This window comes from Chamaea fasciata, unplaced genomic scaffold (assembly GCF_029207755.1).
Source record: "Chamaea fasciata isolate MVZ Bird 193981 ecotype frontalis unplaced genomic scaffold, bChaFas1.0.hap1 SCAF_5, whole genome shotgun sequence".
NCBI classification, from domain to species: domain Eukaryota; kingdom Metazoa; phylum Chordata; class Aves; order Passeriformes; family Sylviidae; genus Chamaea; species Chamaea fasciata.
Genome location: NW_027094090.1, coordinates 73,760,420 through 73,783,778, shown reverse-complemented (window position 1 = coordinate 73,783,778; position 23,359 = coordinate 73,760,420). Strand labels below are relative to the sequence as shown.

The following is a 23,359-nucleotide window of genomic DNA, read 5'->3' as shown; positions in this document are numbered from 1 at the left end:
TAGGAGATCTCTTCCACCCAGTGCCATGACCTGCCTAGGCCTCTGCAGCATGTGCACCTGTCATATTTTAAAAGAGAGACCTGACTATGACAAATCTTCTCTAACTTCAGTGGGAATCACTGACTGAAGCTGTCAAGCCCCAACCACTTGACTGTAGAAATGGACTGTGATGTGGTGTCTACTTGGGCTGGACCTGGATAAAAAGGCATGACAACAAACTAATTTTTGCCCCAGAGTAAGCCCCTTGACTTGTTTGTTCTCCCAAGCAGGATCCCTTGAAGAAGGGTGTGGATTCAGCATGGGGGAGGAGAGAGGGGGTTCTGCCCCAGAGTAGGGCACACCTGCCACCCACTGCACTGCTGCAGATTTCCACCACAATTTCCTCCCCTGCTGCATACCCGAGCCAAGGAACTGGGTAGCAGCACTTGTACCCACGCACCTGGCCAGCTGTGTCTAGTATCTCCATGGAAACCACTTCATCATCAATGGTAGCTTGGTGACGGTATGTCGACTCTAAAATAAGAACACATGTTGTGAAACGTATTAAAAGAACGTAATTTTCTTTCTTTTTCTTTTTTAGATCTTCCTCACAGATCTCCCAGCACAAGAGAGGGGATTTGACGCACAGTTTGACTAAATTTTCTCTGCTGGAACTCTTCCAGCCATCCTGGAGCACACTCAAGCTTTCTTTTCCAAAACAGCAACACTTTTACCTCTCTCTGCAGGGCACAACGTTTTCTTTCCCATGCATTAGACCAGCAAAAGCCTGGTGGATGCTGCAATCTGCAGCCAACAAAGGACAGTTTGCTGTGGCAGAGAGCTCTGCAAAGCTGTATCCCATTTTTTGTGTTTGCTCCTAGGAAAGGCTGCTACCTTTGGAAGACAATGCCACAACTCTCAAAATAACAGCTCAGCAGACTATCACTGCATAGCTCATTGATCAAAACCTGTATGGTTGCAGATTAAGGAACCTAACCACTAAGCTCAGGCCTTATACTGTGAAAAAATTACAGACCAGTTAGGTATTTTAGGAATGTGTGTTTTAAACATGCTGAAATCATCACATTCCCCTCTTCTAGCAAGGGATCAAGCAGTGATTTCCCTGTTTATGATTTATAAGGATAACCAGCAGGCATTAAGCATTTACACTATGGAAAAAAAATACAAACCAATAGCCCTATTTACTGTCCCAGGTTCTGGAACCAAGCAACTAATCAGAAAACTAATGACAAAGGAGCTTGTTTTATCCTAATAAGCTGATAAGCTAAATTTGAGAGCACTTGACCTAAAATGGGGAAAACTATCTGTGCTAACATTCAGATTTATTACTGTTGCTAGCTCACAGATGTCCTTTATCAAAAGGCAAATATGTAAGGCTGTAAAAGTCTGGCCAGTGGCTATGAATTCTTTGCATTGTCAGAGACACAATTCTTTCATTTGGTGCAAATCTCTTCAATAGGAACGAAGGATATCTATTGAGGAAACACATTTCTTTAACTTGAACTTTTGGAAGGGCTCGTGTTTCGTGAATGCCTGTTTTCATTATTCACTTAGGAATGTCACCTCTTCACAATCAGGAATGTTTCAGTGCTGCCAGTGCTGCGAACAGCCTCATCCCAAATGAAAAATGTTACTCCCTCCCTGTGCCACCTTAATTGCTGTAATAGCCCAGCTGTCTCCAATAGGGACAAATGGTCAATTTACTTGGGCAGATGGCAACCTTGCTGTAGGGTGTCAGGCCATGAAGACTGGGTTTTCTTAAAGGCTGTAAATACCCCTTCTGGATAGGATTTTCAGGCTGTTGAAGTAGTTGGAGTCTGCCTTTGTGATCCTGAGGCTATACCTACACAGCAGAGTGAGGTATATCAAAGTCCCTTGGTGGTATGTCTTATCTGTGCTTTCCACACACCCTCCTTCCCGGCTGCAGCAATACCCTCAGGGAATGCTGAAAAAGCAGGAAACCCTAATTTGGTGTTAGAGCTGCACCTTAAATGAGTTATTTCAGTGTTCAGTGCTAGGTTGGGATTCCCTGTGTAGTACTTCAAGCTCGAGGTTATTTAGGAACTTCTGCTCTGTTTCTCTGGGGGAGGGTGCTGTGAAGAAGGGATGGCTCTCTGAGTAAGAAAAGTGATTTTAGCTCCTTACTTGCTAAGGCTTTGCAGTGCTCATATGCCTTCAGCCATCTGGCCCTGCTTGACAAGTGGCTGCTGAGAATTTTTTCACAGAACCTGAGAAAGTTCTCACCCACCCATGACTGCAGGATATCTGTAAAATGTCCTCAGGACTCAGGACGGGGTAGGCCATCCAGACCTTCCCTATGAAATGGGAGAATAAATCTCATGGGAGAGACTTTTGTTCACTGTGCAAAAGCAGGATGAATCTTAAGTGATACTTGACTTCTCAAAATAGGACTCTGGCAGCAGTTTATGTTGCAAGTTTAACTTGCTTTGGCTGCTCACGTTGGAAAGGAATTTGATCTTGGATGAGTAGCACCGATTTAGGTCAGATTCATGTAAATAAATCTCACTAAATGTGTGTCTGTTCCTGTGCTTTGGAATGTGTGGTAGCTGGGTGAATTTTAATGAGGAGTGTAAAACAGCTGGACGTTGAAAGCATTTTTGGTGTAATCACAGACATGGCTTCTCCTTCAAGGGAACAGAAAAATCTGAAGAATCTAGTTGTCTTGCAAATTATGAGCCCTTAAGATGTTCGTTCCAGCCTGCTCACATTGATCCCATGGTACATCACAAAACCAGTGCCTTGCTTTGGGATTTATTAGTATCATTTTCTTTGTGGCACAGCTTTTTTTTTTTTTTTTTTTTTCTTTTTTTTTTTTTTTTTTTTTTTTTTTCTTTTTCTTTCTTTCTTTTTTTCGATGGGCAGCCAGAAAGTAATTACAGGGCTTGAGATAACTGCTGGACCCTTGACTGAAACAAACCACTGACAACACAGGTGTCTGTGTCTCACCCAAGCACCCTTGAGTCCTATTAGAATTGATGAAATAACATAGGTGCTGGTGGATAGAGTTTATCTGAGCTCTCTCCTGGAATAAACTGCACCCCAAAAGTACCTGGCAGTCCAAAATTGGTCAGCTGAATCCAGGCTGTAAAAGCCTAATGCTTGCATCATCACAGTTAAGTAGAAAAAGCAAGGTCTAACACTCTACCAGTGGCTCCCAAGATGATTTTCGGCAACTTTCTGCACTTCAGATTGTGATTTGCACCAGGTGTTGCCTATATATTCTACCTCTAGCTATATGGCTGAGCCCTCAGAGATGGGACAGACACCATGGAGCTGGGTTTTGCTCTGGTGGCAAAGCAGAATTAAGGAGATGCTGTGCAGACTGATCCGTGGCCTGTAGAAATAGATTGATTTATTTGCACTGCTTCAATATAAGTAAGTAAATCTGACCTGTCCTTGCTGGTCTGGGGGTGTGCTGTGCTTCCCGTCATATTCCCAGTGACAGGCTCATAGGTGCTGGTGAGTGTGGCTTTGGAGGCTGATGAGAGATTTCAGAGTGGCTCCTGGTCATAAAGCTGCAATCCCCCAGCACTACTGCTGTGCAAAGCACTCTTGGTTCTTGTGGTTCCACCGTTTGAAAAATTAAGGTTTATTTCAAATATATTTAGAGCTTTCAAAAGGGCTGAGAAACATGTTGGAAAGTGGCAGCAGTTGATTTGGGTTTGAGCCACAATCATTCATTAATTAATGAATTAAACAATTGACTATGGCTGCTGAATAATTATGGAAAAAAGTTATTTTGCAGGGGAAAAAAAAGACTTCCCTGGGGGCTCTTGGTATTGATAAGCATATTACAAACATTGCTATTCTTCTGAGCAGTATGATTAAAAAAAAATCCAGCTACTGTAGTGTGAAATATGGAGAACAAATCCAGGAGGAATGAGGCTTGATTAGGTTGCTGCTTAGTGAGCAGTTTGGTTTTTATGACACTTTCCTATTTCTAATTAAGTGGGAAGGTAATAGATAGCTAGTGTTTACATAGCCCCAATAGACTGTAAAGCTTTCATCTTGGCATGAGAGGATCTGCTGCAACCCTAGAATTTCCTCTTTTTAGGTAGAACACATGGGTAATATAAACCTAGTCTAGAGAAAAACATTTCTTCTTGATCTGTTGATATTTTCAATAAATAATATTTTGCTCTCCAAACAGAAATTGTAGAATAGCTTTCTTGAAGAGGACTCTAAAAGCTCTTATGAAAAATGTCTTTGTTACCTCCTGCTGTAAGCATATATGATTTTTCTGCTGCATGTGAAGAATGGGTTTCTTTTGAGAAGGGACATTGCTTTTCCTTTCTGTAGCTTCTGTCTCATTCAACTTTTACTGAGATAGGCAAAGAAAATGTGGGCAGGTACCTGAGAACTGAATTCATCAAGGCATGCTAAAACCAAACCAATAAAGCCAGAACAGAGCAAGTAGGCGGTAAGCTCAAAGGTTAAAACAGTTGTTGGTTGTTTTAGTTTTTTGTTTTTTGGTTTTTTTTTTTTTTTGAATTGAATTTTCTTGCCAATGCTCAGAAGGGATGTTGGTTCTTGGTAGGAATTACGTACCTGATAGATTTAAGCCTAAATAAATCATATTTTACTATGCCTTTTTGTCTTCTTGCCTTTTGTTGGTAAAGCTGAGTTCACCTTGCTTCTGACAGTATAAATGAAAACTAACCAGTGAGACTTTTCTCACACCCAAAACAAGTAAAACAAAAGCTTTCTCTCCTGAAGGTGCAGAGGCATGCACTGGGAAATTCTACTCATCTGGGAAACATTTCAGAATATGATGAGCAACAAAAGTAGGAGCAAAATATTTTGCAGCTGTAGCTATAGCAAGAACAGCCACTGCCATTCCTGAGTTTTGCTGTCTGTTGAGCTACTGTAAAAAAAAAAAAAGTATTTTTATTACTGGCATCAGGAATAGCTTCATCTTGAGACTCATATGAAAAAAAACAAAACACATTTTTAGATAACTGCTTCCCATGTTATTGGAAGTATCTTCTGTTGCTGCTCTCAATTACAATTTCATCATTTCAAGTCTTTGTCGAGAATTTTAGGAGCCAGAGGTAGTGTTTTAATGTGCTATAGGCCGTATGAGTCCATTTCTTTAGAAACACCTCAGAGAAACCTGGGAATACTTTCATGGCTCATTGCTATAATACTTTCAGTAAAAATCCCTCCTGCTGAAGAGCACAGTAAAAATGAGGCAGCATATTAAATGTATATCAAGTTAAATAATGTTTCTACTGTTTTGATGTAGGAAAAACATGATCACAGGAAAATTCCTAGGAAGGCACAACCTAGACTGCTGAGGACAGAACCCCTTGAGCACCGAGGCAGAAGGAGTGAGTAATTTTGTCAATAAAAATTGAGCATATGAATAGCTGGAGTCTGGCTTGAGAACAAGGCCGTTTGCCAGTGATTTATGAAGAGCCTACATATTTGTCATGGCAGTCCCTGAGGCAGAGGCTGGCAGCCATTCCTCCCAGCCCCAAATTGTTGGTTGTCCCTCAGCCGCACTCTGGCTGAGGGCCTGCCCAGCACCACGTATGTTATTCCCAGCCTGTGCTCGGACAAGCTGGAGTTGTCAACACGGGTGGTTTCAGACGAAATATGCAGAAGGCAAAGTTTTGCAAGATGATGGCTCTTCTGCTTGCTATAGAAAATGGTTATTTTCCATCATGAAAGACTGCATTCCATCGCTGTAGACCTCACTATCCTGTAGTGCAGCTGGAAGTGGAGAGGGCTGGCAGGGGAGGCTGCTTTCCTTCCAGGGCTGTCAGCCTTTACACCCAAGGGCTGAGGAGGCCATCAGTTAATGATTTCTAAACACCTCTTTTACTGTGGGCTGCTCTGTTGAAAGCTCTGTTTGATCTCTGGGCAGTTTCTCCCTCAGCTGTGCTGCTGTAGAATTTTTCTGCTAGAGACAGGCAGTGAAACCTTCAGGAGTGTTAATGCAAACTTGCTGAGTAAGTCACAAGTCAAGAAAACTAAAAATCCACAATGCACAAAGACAATGTTTCTTTAACTTGGGATCTGCAGTGGGGATGGAAATCCCAGGGATCAGGAGTTTGTATTCACATGGTATTCCAGATGTCCAGACAATGTGTTAGCTGAATAAACCAGACAGCAAAGACAATCCTGGAGAGCTGCATTTGGACATGAGCTCTTTATCGTGGCTTCAGTGGCACAAAGTTATCCCAGAAAGACAGTTCTTGCATCTTCTCTTGCTAGGATGAATTATAATATATAATAAATGATACTAAATGCTTCTACTCTTTAGTGAGGTCTTGATTCCCACAGCAAAGCTGTTTCTGATTCTCAACCATTTTGATGAAAGCCAGTTGGATATATTCCCACTTTGCTCTGTTGTTTATGTTGTTCATACAGAACTGTATTTATCCAGTGCAGAAAAAAAACTCAGGCCAGCATTATTTGCTAGTTTTGCCATATTATTTATATCATGTATGGGACCTCCAAGCTTTCCTTGTGTTTCCTGAATGATACTCTCTTGCTAACAGAACCCTCTAGCTATAGATGTAGGCAAAATTGTCCTTCTAATGTAAAAATAATCATCCTTGCAAGAAGTTTTCCAGTGGGAAAAGCCTTCTTGCCAGTGTAAATACCTTCACAAAGTCGTTTCTGCTGTTCTTGCCACAGTGGTGAAATTTGCAAGTCTTGAGCTTGTCTGTAGGAGATTTAGTTTTCTGCTGTGGGAGAGGGCTCTAAGAGAGGTTTCTGTCTCCTTCCTTCAAGCAATTTTTACAACTTTGTCTCCTATCTCTCTTGCTTTCCTGATACCTACACATTTTACCCATGTTTGAGGGTCTCTTATGGGCTGTCTGTGTGTTGCATTAGATAGGACTTTATAGCAACACTGTTCAAGATTTTTATTAGGCCAGGAGAAAAAGGAGTGAACAAAAACTTGTAAAGAAACTGTGATATGGTCGGGAGAAATCCTCTTCAAAAATGTCACTATTAATCTAATAGTCCTGGCAAAATCATAATTTTTCTTAAGACTCCTGTTTCTTACAGTTACCTCTACTCCTTTAAAGCAGTGAAGAGTCTTCTCTCCCTCCCATTCAAATTAAATAAACTCCTTTGCTTTCTGTCTTTCTTTGCCTTCATACACAGGGCAGTCTGTCATGTCCTGTTCTACTGATTATCTGCTAAGAGGGAGTTTTCTTTTCAGAGGATTGCAAAAGTCCTATGAAATGTGGGAATAGCTAGAGAAAGACATCTAGTGTGAGAAAGCCAAGACACTTATAGAAAGGTCAACAAAAATATCACCTCCTTGTTTGCTGATCTAAGTAGATTTTTGTTTCAAATCCAGTCTTTGCTTTGGTGTTTCTGTGTGCCTTTGATGAGTGTCTTAAATCTGAATATCAGTTACTCTAAAGATTTACAATCCTTCTGTAAGAGGAAGGATTTTATAGGAGAGACATAGAGGCAGAGAGACTGCAGACAACAAATCGGTTACAGAAACAAGAAAAGAGCTGAGGAGCCTGTCTCCTGCATTTACCTGGGGTTTTATTTGTTTGGGTTTTTTTCCTATATAGCAAAAATTGATGTTTAAGTTCTTGAGCCTCAGGAACCCCCTGATTCTCCCAACTATACATAAAAATTCTAATCCAAAACAAATGACAAAACATAGTTCATAATACTCCCCTCATTTGTTGTGGGGGTTTTTTTTGGTTTTGTTTTCGGTTTTTTTGGTGGGTTGGGTTTTTTTTGTTTTTTTGCTTTTGTTTTTTTTTTTGGGGGGGGGTCTAATTCTTGGCTACCCCAGCTCTGATTCTACTAAAGCAAATTGTTCAACTTTTGATGGAACAACAAATGTGTTCTCAGAGAAATGCTGCAAAATTACTTTTAAAAATGCCCAGCCATAGCAATGATGAATTTTCTTCTTTCATCATTTGATCCAGGAGATTCTCCCTGCATCTCATGGCTTATGGAGGCAGGAAATTTGCTGCTACCCATGAAGCTCTCTGCAGGCCCTCTGTCTGTCTGTTGCTATGATGGCTCTTTGGGCTTCCTCCTCCTTTTTTGCCTCCCAAGGAAAAAAAAAAAAAAGAAAGAAAGAAAAAAAAAAAGTTCAGCAGTTCCCTTGATTACTCTGATTCAGCATCTCCAATTTTAAAATCAATTAAATATCAAAGTGAACCACAACATCTCTCCGTCTTTGAGCTCAGGTGAAGGCACCCTAAATTCTGGGCACTGCCAGTAGCTCCTGGGGGGAATTGCTGAGATTCAGACTGTTGTTGCAATTTACTGGGACTGGGGAGAGCAGCTATTCCCTGCTGAATTCCCTGAACATTATGGTGTCAAGCCCTGGGGTCACCGAGGTCCACAGGAGTCCCACATTCATGGTAAGAGTGTGACTTCACTGGTGCCCAACCCAGGCCAAGCATTTTGAGGCCTCTTGACATTACACCGAGCTTGCTTGTATGTTTTTCAAGTTGTGTCCTATTTAGGAACATGTAAACATTAATGATTTTTTTCAGTGAATTTTGGTGAAATCCACATAGGAACCCAATGCCCTTTCTCAGCGCATATTTAACTACCTAAAGAAGACTGGTTTAATGCTGAATTCTTCATGTATTTAATATTTAAGAAAACAACAGCATTCATTTTTTAAAATGTGCAGTTCCATCTCTACATAGAGCTCTTTCATCTAATTCTGTTGAAAATGTGAGATAGCTGCAATTTAACTGTAAATGAAGATGAAAGTGGAAACCCATTCACCTTGATAATGCCAGGTAGGAATTTACCTTGAGGAATTTAGCACCTTTTGGAAAAGCAAACAAAAACCACATGACAAGATGGTGGCAATGACTTGCCAGTTATACAGAAATATTGGATGAGTCAAGGCTGATGGCTCACACTGCACAGAAAATGACCTTTGCTGTGGTTGTTGCCCTTTGGCTGAGAAGAGTTAAATGAGAAACAGAGTGAGATGTATTTTTGTGAAGATGCAGCTGTCCCACCAGTGTCTGTACAGACCCAACATCTTCACAGAAGTAGCAGCAGCTGCAGAGCCCTGACTTCAGCAGCAGCAGCGCTTCTTTTCCAAAGCTTGCAAGGTTCAGTGACATTCCTTATGTAGAAAATGTTATTTTGTGGTTGGTAATTTGGCTCCTGGTGGTACAGCATTCCATCCAGGTGCTGCTAAAAATATGGCCCTTCATTTTCTTCTGGCAGGTTAGAATAGTAAGGAATATTTATAAGGTGTATTTTTTCCCTTCCAGTTAAACTGTGCCACCCTTGAATAAAAAGAGGAATAGAGTTGAGTTGTTTGTTGTTTTTTTTTTTTTTTTTTTTTAATATGATGCTTACTTTAGATTAATGCTGAATTTCTATCAGGCCTTGAACACCTGGGTGAAAGCATTCCTAAAAAAAGCAGTTTTCTGGGGATTGCTTGCATCAGAGGGCTAATGGGTGGTTGAAAACTTGACATAAGAAATAAACCATAAATTTGATGTTTTTGTCACAGCCCCAGTGATTTTTGGCAGAACCTCCCATTGCTTAGTAGCTGGATGGTTTGCATCTGTTTTACTCTTGTCCTTTTAGAATAAGTTGACAAAGTTGCTTATTTCTCCCGGTAGAGGAAATGATTCTCACTGACACAACTTTAATTTTTTATATTGATTGAGCACATAGATATCCCTCTTTCCACAGAACTGCCAGCCCATGACTGCTGAGAAGAAATGAATCTATTCTGCTAAAACTTCTCAGTGAATTCAGATGTTTACAGGTAACTGAAAACCAAATAATTGCAGGGTGACGATGCTAAAAGACAGAAATGTATTTTTTCAGGCACTGGTTTCCAAAGCTTTTCAAGGTACAGGTTTTTTTCTGACTGATCTCTGAAGGCCTAAATAGTGGCTATGATTTCAAGAAAATTTTTCATCTCTAACACTTCAGGGCCTTTTTTGAATCCCAATGTGATCTGTAGTTTGACAAAATAATACTTTACAAAACAATCTCTTGGTGAGCAGCTTCTGCAAGGGATTACTGTGATTAAGAAATAACTCCTTGACAATAGTTTATTAGTTTTTGAATTTCTCAAACTGTTTCCTCAGAGCAACCTGGAGCGCTGAGCATCACGATGACTGCAATACACAATTTAAGCTATTATTCTCTAAATTGAATGGGGATGTAGAATTCAGTAAGTCAGAAGAGATTTAATTTTTTAGTTTATTGAGATAACACTGCTGCCTGCACAAAAGCTTTCTGTGCTGCAAAGAGAAGACAATTAGATTCCTGAGGGGCATGGTAATTTGCAATTGCATTCATTTGTAAAACAGAAACAAATGTCAAGCCTTGTACAGCAAAAAGGGCATGGGGCCCTCATAATGGGGCAAAAAATAATGAACTTTGTGGCTTGCTAATAACTTCCTTTGTTTGCTTAAACAAGGCAAAAAGGAGGTTTCTGCATGCAGTAGCCCTGTAAGAAATTGTAAGAACTTGGACTACAGTGATAGAGAGGGCCTTTATACATCTCTTGTCAAGTCCTCAGAATGATGAACTAGTGATAGAAATGTAAAGTACTAACACTAATAATACTAAAGGAACATTCTATTGAAAATTCCATTGTGCAGCACAAGGCAGGTGACACATAATTCACTGAGGAATATATTGATAGTAGCAGATGAAACAATGTATTTGAGTTCAGGTTGTGCTGAGATTTATTTTCCCAAGATGGGAGTTTTGATGTCTGTTCTCTCTTCATTTTGCCAAACAAAAATACTTAGTATTATCCTGGATACTTGCTTTTTACAAAGGGCTGCCTGCGTTCTGTGATAAAATACATCAAACTTCATTTCTGCTGTGCAATTTTATGGCATCTTCTGTTTCCTTAATGAGACCTCTCAAGGAAAGAACATTGATTAAGAAATTGGTATTTAATTGTATGATCTGTTTTGGAGCCTGCAAAGAAACGTAAGGAAGGAGAGAGGAGCACATTGTTGGAGACGGGAGAGTTTTCCAGCCCTTTACTTTGTATGTGAATTACTTAGTCCTGAGGTGTTGAAGGCACCTTCTAAGAAGTCAATGCCTTGTCTTGGACTTCTTGGCCAGGATTTGGAGAGCATTTAAATATATGCTAATTTAAGAAATGCTAAGATAATTGACCTTCACACAAATTTTAAGTGAAGCCTCTAATTCAGGGCAACTGTTTGACAGGTTTTTTGAGATGTCTGAGCCAGCTTCTTGAAAATGCCAGACCCAACAGAGCAAAGTGGGAGCAGTGGAAGGGACATGTGGATGTCCTTTAGATGATTGGTACCCTTATCTGGTCACCAAAAAATGAGACAATATATGTTTGAAAATGAGGACAAAAAAATTTACCTACGTCTAGGTAGGCTGGCTGTAAAAACCTACCTTTGCTTGGCCACGAATTTTTAAGATCTTTGTCCTAGAATACAGATCTACATCCCAGCCATCTCATTCTCAAGCAGAAGATATTTGGGTTATTCAAAAGCAGAAAACTGATCTCACACTGATGCCTTAACTTTCATGTTTTTCACATTCTGTGCTGCCTAGGGATGCAGTTCTGAGCCTCGTATTAAGTGTCAGTCAGCTCTCTTCACAGAGTAGGAAGACAGAACAAATCATTTTCCTCCTGAGGACCAAGGACAACTTTCAGGCCCAAAATCACACAAAATGGTGGGCTGAAGGGAGAAACAAGAAGGATGGAACCTCACAAACCTGAAGCTGTAACTGGACAATTAAACCCCAATATGCAAATGGCCCACCACGTATAAAAGTGTGAGACCTCGTGACCAGTTGTCCATTTTGTGACCACTCTAAGTCCATCTTGGGTGTAATCCTGGTCAGGCTCCTGTCCTGCCCAAGGTGTACCCTAAAGGCCTTTCAATAAATACCTGCTTTGTTCTCTAGCTCTGTCCAGTTTCTATTTCATGTCAGCCTTCCCAAGGTACCAACACTAAATGGTTTGAAGAGCAAAATGCTGAAGCAAATTAATTTCAATGGCAGAATTCCCATGGATTTCTGAGTGGGCAGAAATGTGCCTCACACAGTAACTCAGCCTTTGTCTGGGTGGTGCTGCTTCTCTATTCTGCCATCTTAGGTAACAATTTGCTCCAGCTTAAAATGACCACAGAGAAGCTTTTTTTGCAGCAAACTTAGAGGCTGACTGAGGCTTGGAATTTTAACACTTGTGATTTCCATTGCTTCAGCCATGCCATTCCACACCACCCTTCTAGGACACAATGACCTACCTAGCGTTGGGTCGTACTCCCAGATGAACCGCTTGGTCAGGAACCGCACCACGAGAGCTGGGGGAACAAAGAGATTTCAGGTGAGAAGGACAAAACATCAGCTCAACAGATTATTTAAAGCTTTCCTAGCAAGGTTTTCCATGTGAATGGACAGGCAGCAGCTCCCCTGAACTGTGAGCAGGAGGCAGTGCTGCTTATTGAGGCACTCAAGAACTTGTCACTGTGGCCCACTTCACATTTTTTGGATGGGGACAACAGAACAAAACAAAAAAGAGGAACAAAAAAACCCACAACAAACAAACACAACAACAACAAAACAAAAAAAAACACCAAACAAAAAAACCCAAACAAAAACTCCCAACAACAACAAAACCCCCAAAAAACCAAAAAAAAAAAGCCAAACCAAAGCAACTGAAAAACTTTTTGCAGTATTAAAGCTGCTACTTTGGATGCTTTAGGTATCGTGCAATCAGTGGAAAAAGTGTTGGTGGTTTTGGAACCAGCTTTGACACTTCAGACACTGATTGATCAAAATAATTTTATTCTTAAAAACTTGTCTTTGGATTGTAAGCCTTGTAAGGCAGAAATAATTGGCTAAATAGCTTCCCTCTCTATTTTGGCATGCCTTCCTTGTGACAGTTTAACTTCCACATTTTGCCTACTTGAAGAAAACAGATTAAATATTTCAAACCAATGGTCAACACATGCTATTAATCAATTTGCAGAAACAGAACTAAAGGTTTAGATTTTTGGAGCACAGGACAGGTAGTTCTGAGTTTCAGCTTATAGGCTAAGATCTTGCTACTTATGTTCTTGTATTTAATTTTTTCTATCCCTCCAAATCCTTTTAAAACAATTTACCTTGATTATTCTTGAATTTAAAACTAAGCAGTGCTTTGAATTTGTAGTGATGTAAATGAATCATTTACCACTGCAAACCATCCAAAATCCTTTCTGCAAATGAAGCCAGAGATAGCACTGCACTAGCTTTTAGTGCAGCAGTTAAAGCTACAGGAAGACTTTTCCCTGTCATCAGACCCGTATGATTGTTCTATTCTTTTGGTTGCAGGTGGACAGTAAAACTCAGTTCTGATCCTTTTGAAAACTGAAGCCAGGAGAATGCCCTCCATCCCAGACTTCTATGCCCAACAGTAGAATAAGGCAAGAATCTGTAGAATAAATCTAATGAATTAAGATTTGCTTAATCAGATAGTCAGAATATTAGTTTTAAGAAGATTAACTAGGCCTCATACTTGGAGGGGTAATAAGAAGCTGATCCAAAGAAAATTAGATCACCACACAATAAGCAATTTGAAGCTGGTGTTATTTTAAGATTCTGTTTTCCTTAAGAAATTCTACTTTGATTTTTTTTTTTCCTTAGGCTTTGCTGAAATGCTGTACTTGTTCCTCAGAGTAGATGTGGCAATTCTTAGTCAAAGTAACTTTTTAAGTCATGGTCCTTAACCTGAATGTCATAACAAAACAAGATGACCTCTTTATAGCTGATTTCCCATCCTTGGTGATGTTGCACCAGGACTTTTTTTCTGCACCTTTTATCATAGCTGGATTAGTCCAAGCATCTTGTTGTTTTGAAAGTTTGGTCATGATTATTCTCTAATTGCTAGTAACAGATTTTCTCTTACTATCTTCTTTGTCAAGGACAGATTTAAAAACTGATTTAAAAAATTTAAACAGATTTAAAATGAATTAAAACAGATTTTAAAAATCAAATAGATTTTAAAAATTATTCTTTGGCAGCCATACTCTCAATGAGAAGCAGTGATGGGCTACCTGGCAGAGCCTGAGCTTGTGCCTGGACGTGGAGAAGGTAATGAGAGAGAACAGGCAGATGAATTAGTCCAAGTATTTTTATACTTAAACATGGTCCACCTATTTATGATAAGCTTGTACTTGTAGATGGAAATTGCTGGAGAGGAGAGCAGAAATGACGGAGGGGACTGGAAGTCAGTCAAGCACAACTAAGACAGGTCACGGAGAGCAGCTGCTCTGAAGGAAAAGAGGGAGAAGAGCTGATTTTGGAGGTGCCCAAATATGAGAGATTAGAAGGTGACAAGCCATAAGAAGTAGAAGTAGAACTGGAGGTGCTGAGATGAGCCTGGAAGGAGAAACCCAGAGTTATGTCCACAGGATGAAAAGGTGCAGGTGTGCAGTGCTGCAGAGGTGAAGAATTAGAGATCACGGGTGTGTAAGCTCCGGTGAGAAGGGGGAAGCCAGGTGGTAATTATCTCCAGCACACGCAGATAAATAATTACATGCTTAGGAGGGACCTGAACTAAAGAAAGGAAGGGTGGGAGGTGGCTGCCATGCACAGTCAGATGGCAATTAGTCTCTCTGCTGGCAGACCACAGTGGTGAGCACAGAAAGCCACCTGCTAGGCACTGCTGCCAATAAAGCATTTTATTAAGTACTTTACTTTTCTTTGGGCCCAGTGAAGGGAAGAAAATACCCTTTAAGCACAACCCCAGTGAGTGGGCAACTCTCAGCTTCAGAACCATGTGCTCTGTGTCAGTTTTGGGACACACACCTTGGAGCTGTTCAGGACTGCTGCTCCTCCAAGGCTGGCTCTGCTCAGCCTCCCTGCTTCTGACCCAGTCAATTCCTCCCAAATACTTCTGCTCTCTTTCATGGCAGTGGTCACAGCACATCCTACAAAGCTTTTCACTTCCACACATTTTTACAGGGCTGAAGATAAGCAGCTAGCTGCATTTTGCAGATGGGGAACGTGAGAGGCTCTTGATCCAGAGGCTGTTCTGTTTATAAGCATTGCAGACTATGTTGGAAGGGAAATGTCTTTACTTTTGCCTCATTAGGGGTGCTTAGCAGATGGGCCTCTGACATCCAGTGGAGCATTAAAACAATGTATGTGACTTTGCTGCCTGATTTGACTGAAAATAGAGGATGAGGGAAGACCTGGGAAGGGCATCCAAGTGCTTGGGCTGTCAGTCTGGAGACCAACTTGCTGGCTCGTTGCCTCCTACCCCAGCAGTGATGCCTTGGAGCAGGGGTATTACTGTGGAGCCACCCTGTTTATGTTGAGGTCACTCACTGCCAGATTACATCACTTTTCTGTAAAATAACTCTGCCAGGAGAAGAATCAGGAGTGAGGACATTAGCAATCTACTAGACTTAGAGCTGGAGCAGTCAGATTTCTGCTGCTGGCTTAAATTATGCTTTGGACAAAGCAACCATATCCCCCCAATGTCCTTAGTAATGCTGCACAGAAGATAAGCTGAGATGGGAATTATCTTCCCTCTCACCTGCACAAAGGTGTGTGTACTGTATGACCAGTCAGTTTTACTTAGACATGTTTAATGCTAATAATGAGCCAAAAATAGCCCACAGACTAAAGAAAACTAATCCAAATGCTGGGTTTTGTTCAAAATAACATTGAGAGTGAGACTGTCTGAAACACATTATTTTCTAATTAAATTAAGTGACTAATTCCTATATTCATATTAAAATGGCCATTTCCAGTGCTCATCCTCAAATTCATTTTGAAGCAGCCAAAGTTCAGATTGATGCAGGTTAATAGGAGTGAATTTCATGGCTCTCCACTGAGACTAATCCAGGCTCTTCCCTGAACACTTCCAGCTTGTGAAATGCAAGAATTTGCAGGCTTGGAAGGAAAGAATCTCCATCAAACTGCCTCGTGGATTCCCACTGTGTTTTTTGGAGACGTGACCGTCACCAGAGGGAATTGATATCATGTCCCAGCAGAGGAAGAACAGACTCATGTCTCCTCCTGCCTTTCCTGACACCATCGCTTCCAAGTCAGCTGTTTTGTACAGGGTATAAATTAGGGTAGAACTTGGCACAGGGCTTTCATTCACTCATGTTTGAAACTTCTGCCTTAGAAGCTATTCTTGGAGAAGAATCATGACTATCTGTTAAATACATTTGCAGTGCAACTCCACTGAAGACAATGAGGTTGTATGAGGATTTAACTTGGCATATAAACCAAAATTATCAACCACAAAATTAATCAATTTCTTTCGAACTTGTGTGGCTGAGTCCCTTACTCAGCTTTAAAAATCCCAATCCATATGTTTTGGAACTTTTTTTTCTTTTAATGTGTGTGTGATATTTTGCATCTTGCTTTAGATCTTTGTTTGGATTTAGTAACATATAAATGCTCTAGCTAAATTTACAATCTGTCTGAATACATATCTTTGTGGATTTGGTACTGTTCCAGCTAATACAAGCTGAGTTTTTTGGGGAAGAAAAGAAGTAGGGTTTTATTTGAAAAACAACCCCCTTCCCAACAAGTTACAGAGTTCAAAGTTATTCTAAGAAAAATAACAGTTTTCCACAGTGAAATAACGGTGTGAGGACTCTTTTACGCCATGAGAATTTTCAGCTATAAAAATGGTCTGAAAGTAGTCCCATTATTTAACTTATCAACAAGTCCATTCCTGGTGCCATGATGATGTGTCATCAGTAAACCACACTTGGCAGGAGACACCAGAGTGGTTAAAACCAAAGGTTATAGCGATCAAAAGGCACTTTCAGAAATGAAGCATTTCACTTTCTCTTAAAATACATATTTTTGTTAGAGAGTTCATTCCCCATTCACCTTTTCAGAGGCCCTTTATGTATCGGAATTTCAGTCCCCCCTGGAAGATGGGGTGAGTTCCAGCCTGCAGGATGGCAGTGCTGCTGGATTCTGGCAGGTGATGTTCTGCCTCCTTAAACAGAAAAAAAACATGAGAATTTAATTTGCTTCTGGAAGTGCAGGTCATCTGGGGGTGTCTGCTTGTGGGGGAAAGTGTGAACTTATAATGCCGAGTCCTTTTCTGATCCATCAGGGATGTAAACATGCACTCACTGCCCCTTACTCTGCATCCGTGGGCTTGAGTTTGACTCAGCCCTGATGGGATCGCTGGCAATTCAGTGATATGGGGATGTGAGACGTGGACAGCAGTTCTCTCCCTTTGCCTGCTCTCTTGGTTTGCTCCCTGTGGTCACTTCTGATGCTGGGACCTGATGCAGTAAACTAGACTTTTCCTACAGTAAATCTAATGGAGCAAAAACCAAGATCAGTGAGAAAAATAAGGGAGAACTCAATCAAGTATAAAAATGCTTTGTTTTACACTGCCTTGCTGTTTCAAACTCTGCATGTTTTAAGCATATTTAAGTCACTGTCTTAAGCAGTGAGCTGTTCAGAAAAATTCCTGTTTATGATAGTTTTTCTTTAACAGCACAGGGAGGTCCTCCACTGACTGCCAATATAAGTTAAAAACTATGTATACTTTAATATATAAAGATCAATTAAATATAAATACCAAATGTATATATTCTTATATATACCACATAGCAATTTATATACAACAGTGTGTATCTACATACAGGTGTATAAATACTGGGATAGAGTAAACACACACCAGGACTGAACAGCCGTGTGATAAAATGTGTTGCTTTTGCCTTTCAGGAGGTTTCAATCTGTAATGCAAGACTTTTTCTTCAGTGGTAATGGTAAGGGCCTCACTTTTGTGGATTCAAATCTGAGCACCAAGAATGGTTCAAATATCTTTTTGTTCTGGTGGAACATAAAGGTACTGGAATACCTGTCCCAAATATCTGTCTCAATTCTCACAGCAGGATCATGGTTGAAACCACCATTCCATGTTCAAGTATTTCAAAACCACCAATGAGCTTTCAAATGCACAATATTAAGTGCTGCATATTAGATTTTGAATAATTTTTACATGCAGAATGTGAATGCAGCAGGACTCCAAAGGCTGTTTCAGATAATAATTCAGTAGGTTGTTCAATTAGATGTCAATAACTGACCTCTTTCTGCAAGTTGTTTGGAATGGGTATCCTACTGTGGAAGAGACAAACCACAGTCCTGCTCAGCTCTGGTTTTTAGCAGTCTCCGTCAGGTTATTCATATTCCAGCCTGACTAAGTGTCAGTGTATTTCATGTCATTGTTGCTTTTCAATTTCTGCAACAAGATTTTGGGGAGTATTTCATTTGTTAGAGGCAATTTCTATCTATCTCAGAGGCAATTGCATTTTGCTTCTATGGGAAATATGTGATTTTAGGAACTTCTGAGTGGAAAGAACCTGGGGAAAAGTAACTGTTTCAAGAAAGTTATCTCAGATTCTGGAAGTCAATGGCACGATGTATTTACATATTCATCTCAACTCTCTTAGTCCAGGAGACTGGACTTCTTTACACGTTCCTCTGGATAGCTCACCCTGATTTTTTTTTTTTTAATTGATTAATAGTCATTCATCCCATCCTTACTGAATAGAAGGGTTTTTGTAGCAATGTTCTCCCCACTGCTTTCAGTGCTAAAGGCATTTTTTTTACAAAGGTTCCTGCATATGGAACTCAAGCAGGAGCCTTAATTTACATTATGTTACCCTATTCCATAACATATCATTTCAATCTAAGGTTGTTTATTCCACAAATCTCCTCCCATGTGAAAGATAAATTATCAGACTGGTGTGTCTAGTGGTTTTGATCATTTTAGGGTTATATCCACACTTGCATCATTTTTCTCTCCTGACTTCACTGTATAACTTGTTCTGTCACCCCTTTCCCTAAACTTTGTGGTGTGCTATTACTAACACATATGGTTTTCCAAAGTTAGTGGCAACACCTCCAGATGTTTGTGAGTCTGAGGCAGAGTATATTTGTGATGGTGTTGCAGGGAAAATCTCAGGGATGAAATCATACACAAGTAACTTTTTGGCTTTTCGGGATAACTGACACAGGTAAGTTTCAGATCTTCATGCTCTTTTGAAAGACACTGGGCAGAAGAAAGCAGAACAGTACAAAACTTTGACACTAACCCAACCCTCCATCTCAAGATGAAAGTTAAAAAAGTTAGATTTATCTGAGGGAAAAAAAAAAAAAAAAGAACGAAAGAAAAAGAAAGAAGGGGTGGAAAGCTTTCCTCTTTAAAAATCCAGCACTTCAGTAAGACAATGACAAGCTGTTAAAATTTTCAGTGGCTGTAAATTTTTTATATTTTCTTTTCCTTGCGTTTCTTCCAGTGTTGAATTTAGAAAACATCCCACTCTCTTTTTGTGGTCAAATTAGTTTGTCATCTTTAAGAAGGAAAAAAAAATGGAAGAAAATACAGGAAGAAATTCTATAATGCTTTCAATGGCAGGATGATCGGGTTAGTCCCAAAGCATTTTTGCATGAAGGAATTTTTGTTGGTAAATGTATTTTGAACAGAAAGGCCATTTTTTTGCAAGGAAGCTAGGTTTCTGGATTTTCAAAAGAAATGACTCAACACCTCACCATTTGTCTTCAAAGAACTTGCAATTTAGGAATTGCATATTTAAAACAAACCCAACACCAGCTTTACTAGCCTCTGATTATTCTTTCATTCACTGCTGCTTTGTATCACACTGGATAAATCTGGGGGATTAATTGGATCCTTTTATCCCAGTGTCACTGCTACAGGGGGAAGGCAAAGGCTCACTTTCTTTGCTGTAGCCTGCACTAGCTCCTTGGCTTCAGCTGATTCCTGTGTGCCAAACAGGTTCAAACTTGATTTTACTCTGTCAGAGCTGAACCTGAAACAAGGTGTCGGCAACATGAATGAGAATCCTGAAGGAAAAAGTAATTTTGGATATTTTGGAGACACCTTGAACTGCTCCTAGGATGGTGTGGAGCTGCTGCCTCATCTCCTGGGAGAAACACACACGAGCACCAGAAAGACTGGCCACAAACATATGGCCAATGCTGAAGTGGGGATTTTTGTTTTGTTGTGATTTTTTGGTATTGGTGGTGATATTGCTGTAGTTGGTTGGTTGGTTTTTTGTTTGGGTTTTTTGGGGGGTTTTTTTGGGGGGAGGAGGGGTTGTTTGGTTGGTTGAGTTGGGTTGGGTTTGGGTTTTTTGCTTGTTTGTTTTTGGTTTGTTTGTTTGTTTGTTGGGTTGTTGTTTTGGGGTTTTTTTTGTGGGAGAGTGGGGGTTTTTTGGCTTTTCTTTTTTAGGCTCTCCTACAGCTTTTGATCTGATCCCTGCTCTCCTCCCTCTTCCATGCTCAGAAGCCAAGAGAAGAATAGGAAGAACTGGAAGAAAGGGGAGAGAAGTGAAGTTCCCTTATTAATCCACACATCCAGGGAGGGTTGCAGACCACTTTCCCAGGGAGTAGGAGAGGGGGCATGGTCTCATGCACGAAGGACATGAAGAAATTTCTCCAACAAAGTTTAAAGAGGGTTCTGTGTGAGTCCTTGGCCAGGGCAGGGACTGGTCAGCAGGGCCTGGCTGTCCTGTGAGAACATCCTGGCTGCCAGCAGCAACCTGGCCATAAATCCCAGCCCTGCCTGAGGGGGAGGCTGCTCCTGAAGAACTCAAGGAACCAATCTGCCTCCTGTTGGGGTTGGTACTTGGTAGTTCTGAGGGCTGGTGTTTCAACAACTTCTCTTCTGCTGCTCCAACCAGGAGCAAAAGACATTTTGTTTGACGTGGTGGGTTCTGGTAATGACAAAGCCATTCTGGAAAGGCAAAAGTTACTCTTTGCTGCTAGGCTGAAGGCTTAGAGTAATTAAAAATGCTTAAAAAATACAGTTTTATCAGGCTCTAGTGAGTCAGCTTGAATGAGAGGGCAGTCTGAGTGAGCAAAGGCACTGGCATTAATGCTGGATCACTGCCTGTACTTGTAATCTTCACAACAGGAAAAGTGCCTTTGTCAGAGTGCTTTGTTCTGCTACTGTTTCACTGGTTTGTACAGATCAGCACAAATGGTGACTGGAAATGCCATAAAGGGGCGCAGGGCTCTGTATTTCATGTTGGTAGACAGCACTGGATGTTTCTGTATGGTCAGGGTCTGAACAGACTCGCTGTCACTCTCTTCTTCTCAGCCTGACTATAATAATTTTCTTGTCTTATTTTAAGTTATGTATACTATATCAAGTGAGACTACAGCTTGCATCAAATTAAAAACAAGTTGTTCCCTGGCTTTTTCAGTGATAAACTTCATTTTTCTTTTTTTGCTTGGCTTTCTGGATTTGGCTCAATGGAAATCTCAGACAACCTAGAAAAGCTTTGCATCGCACTTACAATCCAGCTAGAGTAGGATATTCAGGAAGATCTTGAAAGATCATATGTCCTGTGCAATTTCCACCTTTCTTTGATAGTGGAGCTTTGGTGAACACCAGAAGTTTGAACCAGCCCTATTGATTGATGATTGATGAATGAATCAGTTGATGGATGCATGCCTGGAAGGTGCCTGTGTCCCAGGAAGATGAGGAATTAAGGCAACGAAATACACTGAAAACTGACTCAAAGATTTTTAATGATCCTCTTTTTTTTTTTATGAACCCGACGACATAAGCCTTGAGAAATGTTACATCTTTTTAACACAGTGCACAACCCTCCTTTTTCAAAATCAGCTATTATTCTCATATTTTAACTATGCCTTTTTTTTACACTCCCTCCTTTTCTCTGTGTTGTAAAGACACCTGTTCCTGTTGTTTGCCAGCCCCTTGGAATCTTGAACTTTTCTTTGTACCAGCAATTTAATTTTTTTTTAAGAGCAAACAGCTTTGCCATTACACCTGGAGAATTAAGAGACACAGGAGGAGGAGCAGAGGAGCTCTTTAAGAGGTCTTTCCACAGTAGGGTTTGCAATGCTGCAGGAGATAGAAGTGAATGATAGAAATGTTATGAGCAACTGAAGAGAAATGGAAGGTAAACACTATGGACCACATCTTATACACTGTAAAAAAAAATGCTGCAAAGTGTAGAGATGAGTAGCTGAAGCTAAAAGCTCAGTCTGAACAAAGGTTTCCTAATGTGCTGTAGGAGTGATCATCCCTGGAGGCAGAAAAGTCACCCTAAGGGAGATGGAATTGGTAGCTACCTAAGGATATCTCAGAGTATCATGCCCAGCATCACCTTTTTTCTTTTGTAGAGCAGGTTGGAGGAACAGGTATAGGTGGAGAGCAACTCTTCATAAATCACCAGTGACCAAAGCCTGTTTATGCCTAAAGGCTAACTAGTGATCTGCCTGGGCTCATATCACTGCTCATCCCACACAGCCTCTGTCAGGAGGAAGATTAATTAATCCCAGATCCTGGAAGCAGTGATTTCCAAAAAGACCATGTTATAATGGGCAAAGATAAATACTGCTCAGTGGTTCAGCCAGTACACTACAGAGTGCTGTGCTCAGTTCCCAGTGCTAGTGACAGCACTAAATGAATTTAAACTAATTCATTGTTTTGATAAACAACTATCACCTCCTATCTCTGGCTGCAACTACAGTTTTATGAGCATCCATTTGGTGGCTAAAATAATGTAGGGGTTATTATTAGCCTTCTGCTTGGAATCTGGACACACTATCCTGGGAACTGTTCAGAGTAAACTTTGAAATTATGTGTGTGTGTGACAGGGGGGAAGCATGATCTAAATTTAAATGGTAAATTTCTGCTTTCATTTTCAATGCTTAAGGGCATTCAGCTAATAAACATTGCATGTCTTCAAACAAAATAAAAGACACAGTAGTAGATAATGGATGTTGTAAAACCTCTGACTTATCTCAAGTCTGAAACTTGGAGGATGAACATAACTTAGTTTATGATGTTCATCACAGCTGCCAGGAGACCTGGCTCTGCCTCCCCAGAGTGCAAGAGCTACAGGGAGTGCTCTTCAGGTCTCAGCTGAGTAATTAGCTGTTCTTAGTTAAAGGTCTGCATTAAGAGGGAGTTTTTCTACATTTATCCAAGCTGAATAATGGGTTATACCCCAAAAGTCTGAGGTGATATCTGTTTGAGACTCTCTTGTCCTAAGAAATTACACAGATAAGAAATATAACAAGTCATATATTCAGGGCTCTTTCAGTCATTATCTCAGGCAGTGGTTTATCCACTCTGAAGTGACCTTAGTGATGGGATTTTCTTCATTCCTTTTACATGAGGCTGAAAACACCAAGTTCCTGTTTGTTCTAAGGGAACTTTAAAGATTCCACGGCAGTTTTGCAAGAGGATTGTGTCATCTTTCCCTTCAAGGATCCTCCCCTCCATCCTGAAGCATGGTAGGTACATACCACCATGGTGGATACCAGTGTCAGGGGCTCAAAGATCATTCAGCTCTAAGAAAGTTTGCGATTATGATGGTATTAACTT

General features: G+C 40.5%; 1 protein-coding gene and 1 long non-coding RNA gene across 8 annotated transcripts in view; one reads left to right on the top strand and one right to left on the bottom strand.

The window, feature by feature from the left end:
- Positions 1-23,359, bottom strand: part of RERG (RAS like estrogen regulated growth inhibitor) — a 98,710-nt gene that overhangs the window by 7,471 nt on the left and 67,880 nt on the right. For all 3 annotated transcript variants that reach the window (XM_066184463.1, XM_066184465.1, XM_066184464.1), the window contains exons 3-4: positions 12,249-12,305; positions 440-513 (exon numbers count right to left, since the gene is read on the bottom strand). In XM_066184463.1, the coding sequence (XP_066040560.1) occupies positions 440-513; positions 12,249-12,305 (131 nt within the window). The remainder of the gene's footprint in view (positions 1-439; positions 514-12,248; positions 12,306-23,359) is intronic.
- Positions 1,740-21,741, top strand: LOC136290029 (uncharacterized). 5 transcript variants are annotated; one of them, XR_010720931.1, is made up of 9 exons: positions 3,193-3,396; positions 5,267-5,351; positions 9,685-9,760; positions 12,207-12,328; positions 13,318-13,409; positions 17,698-17,741; positions 18,929-18,992; positions 19,275-19,402; positions 20,282-21,741. It is a non-coding gene; the product is annotated as an uncharacterized lncRNA (long non-coding RNA). The 5 variants fall into 5 exon arrangements; XR_010720933.1 differs by lacking the exons at positions 3,193-3,396; positions 12,207-12,328 and adding an exon at positions 1,740-1,860; XR_010720930.1 differs by lacking the exon at positions 12,207-12,328.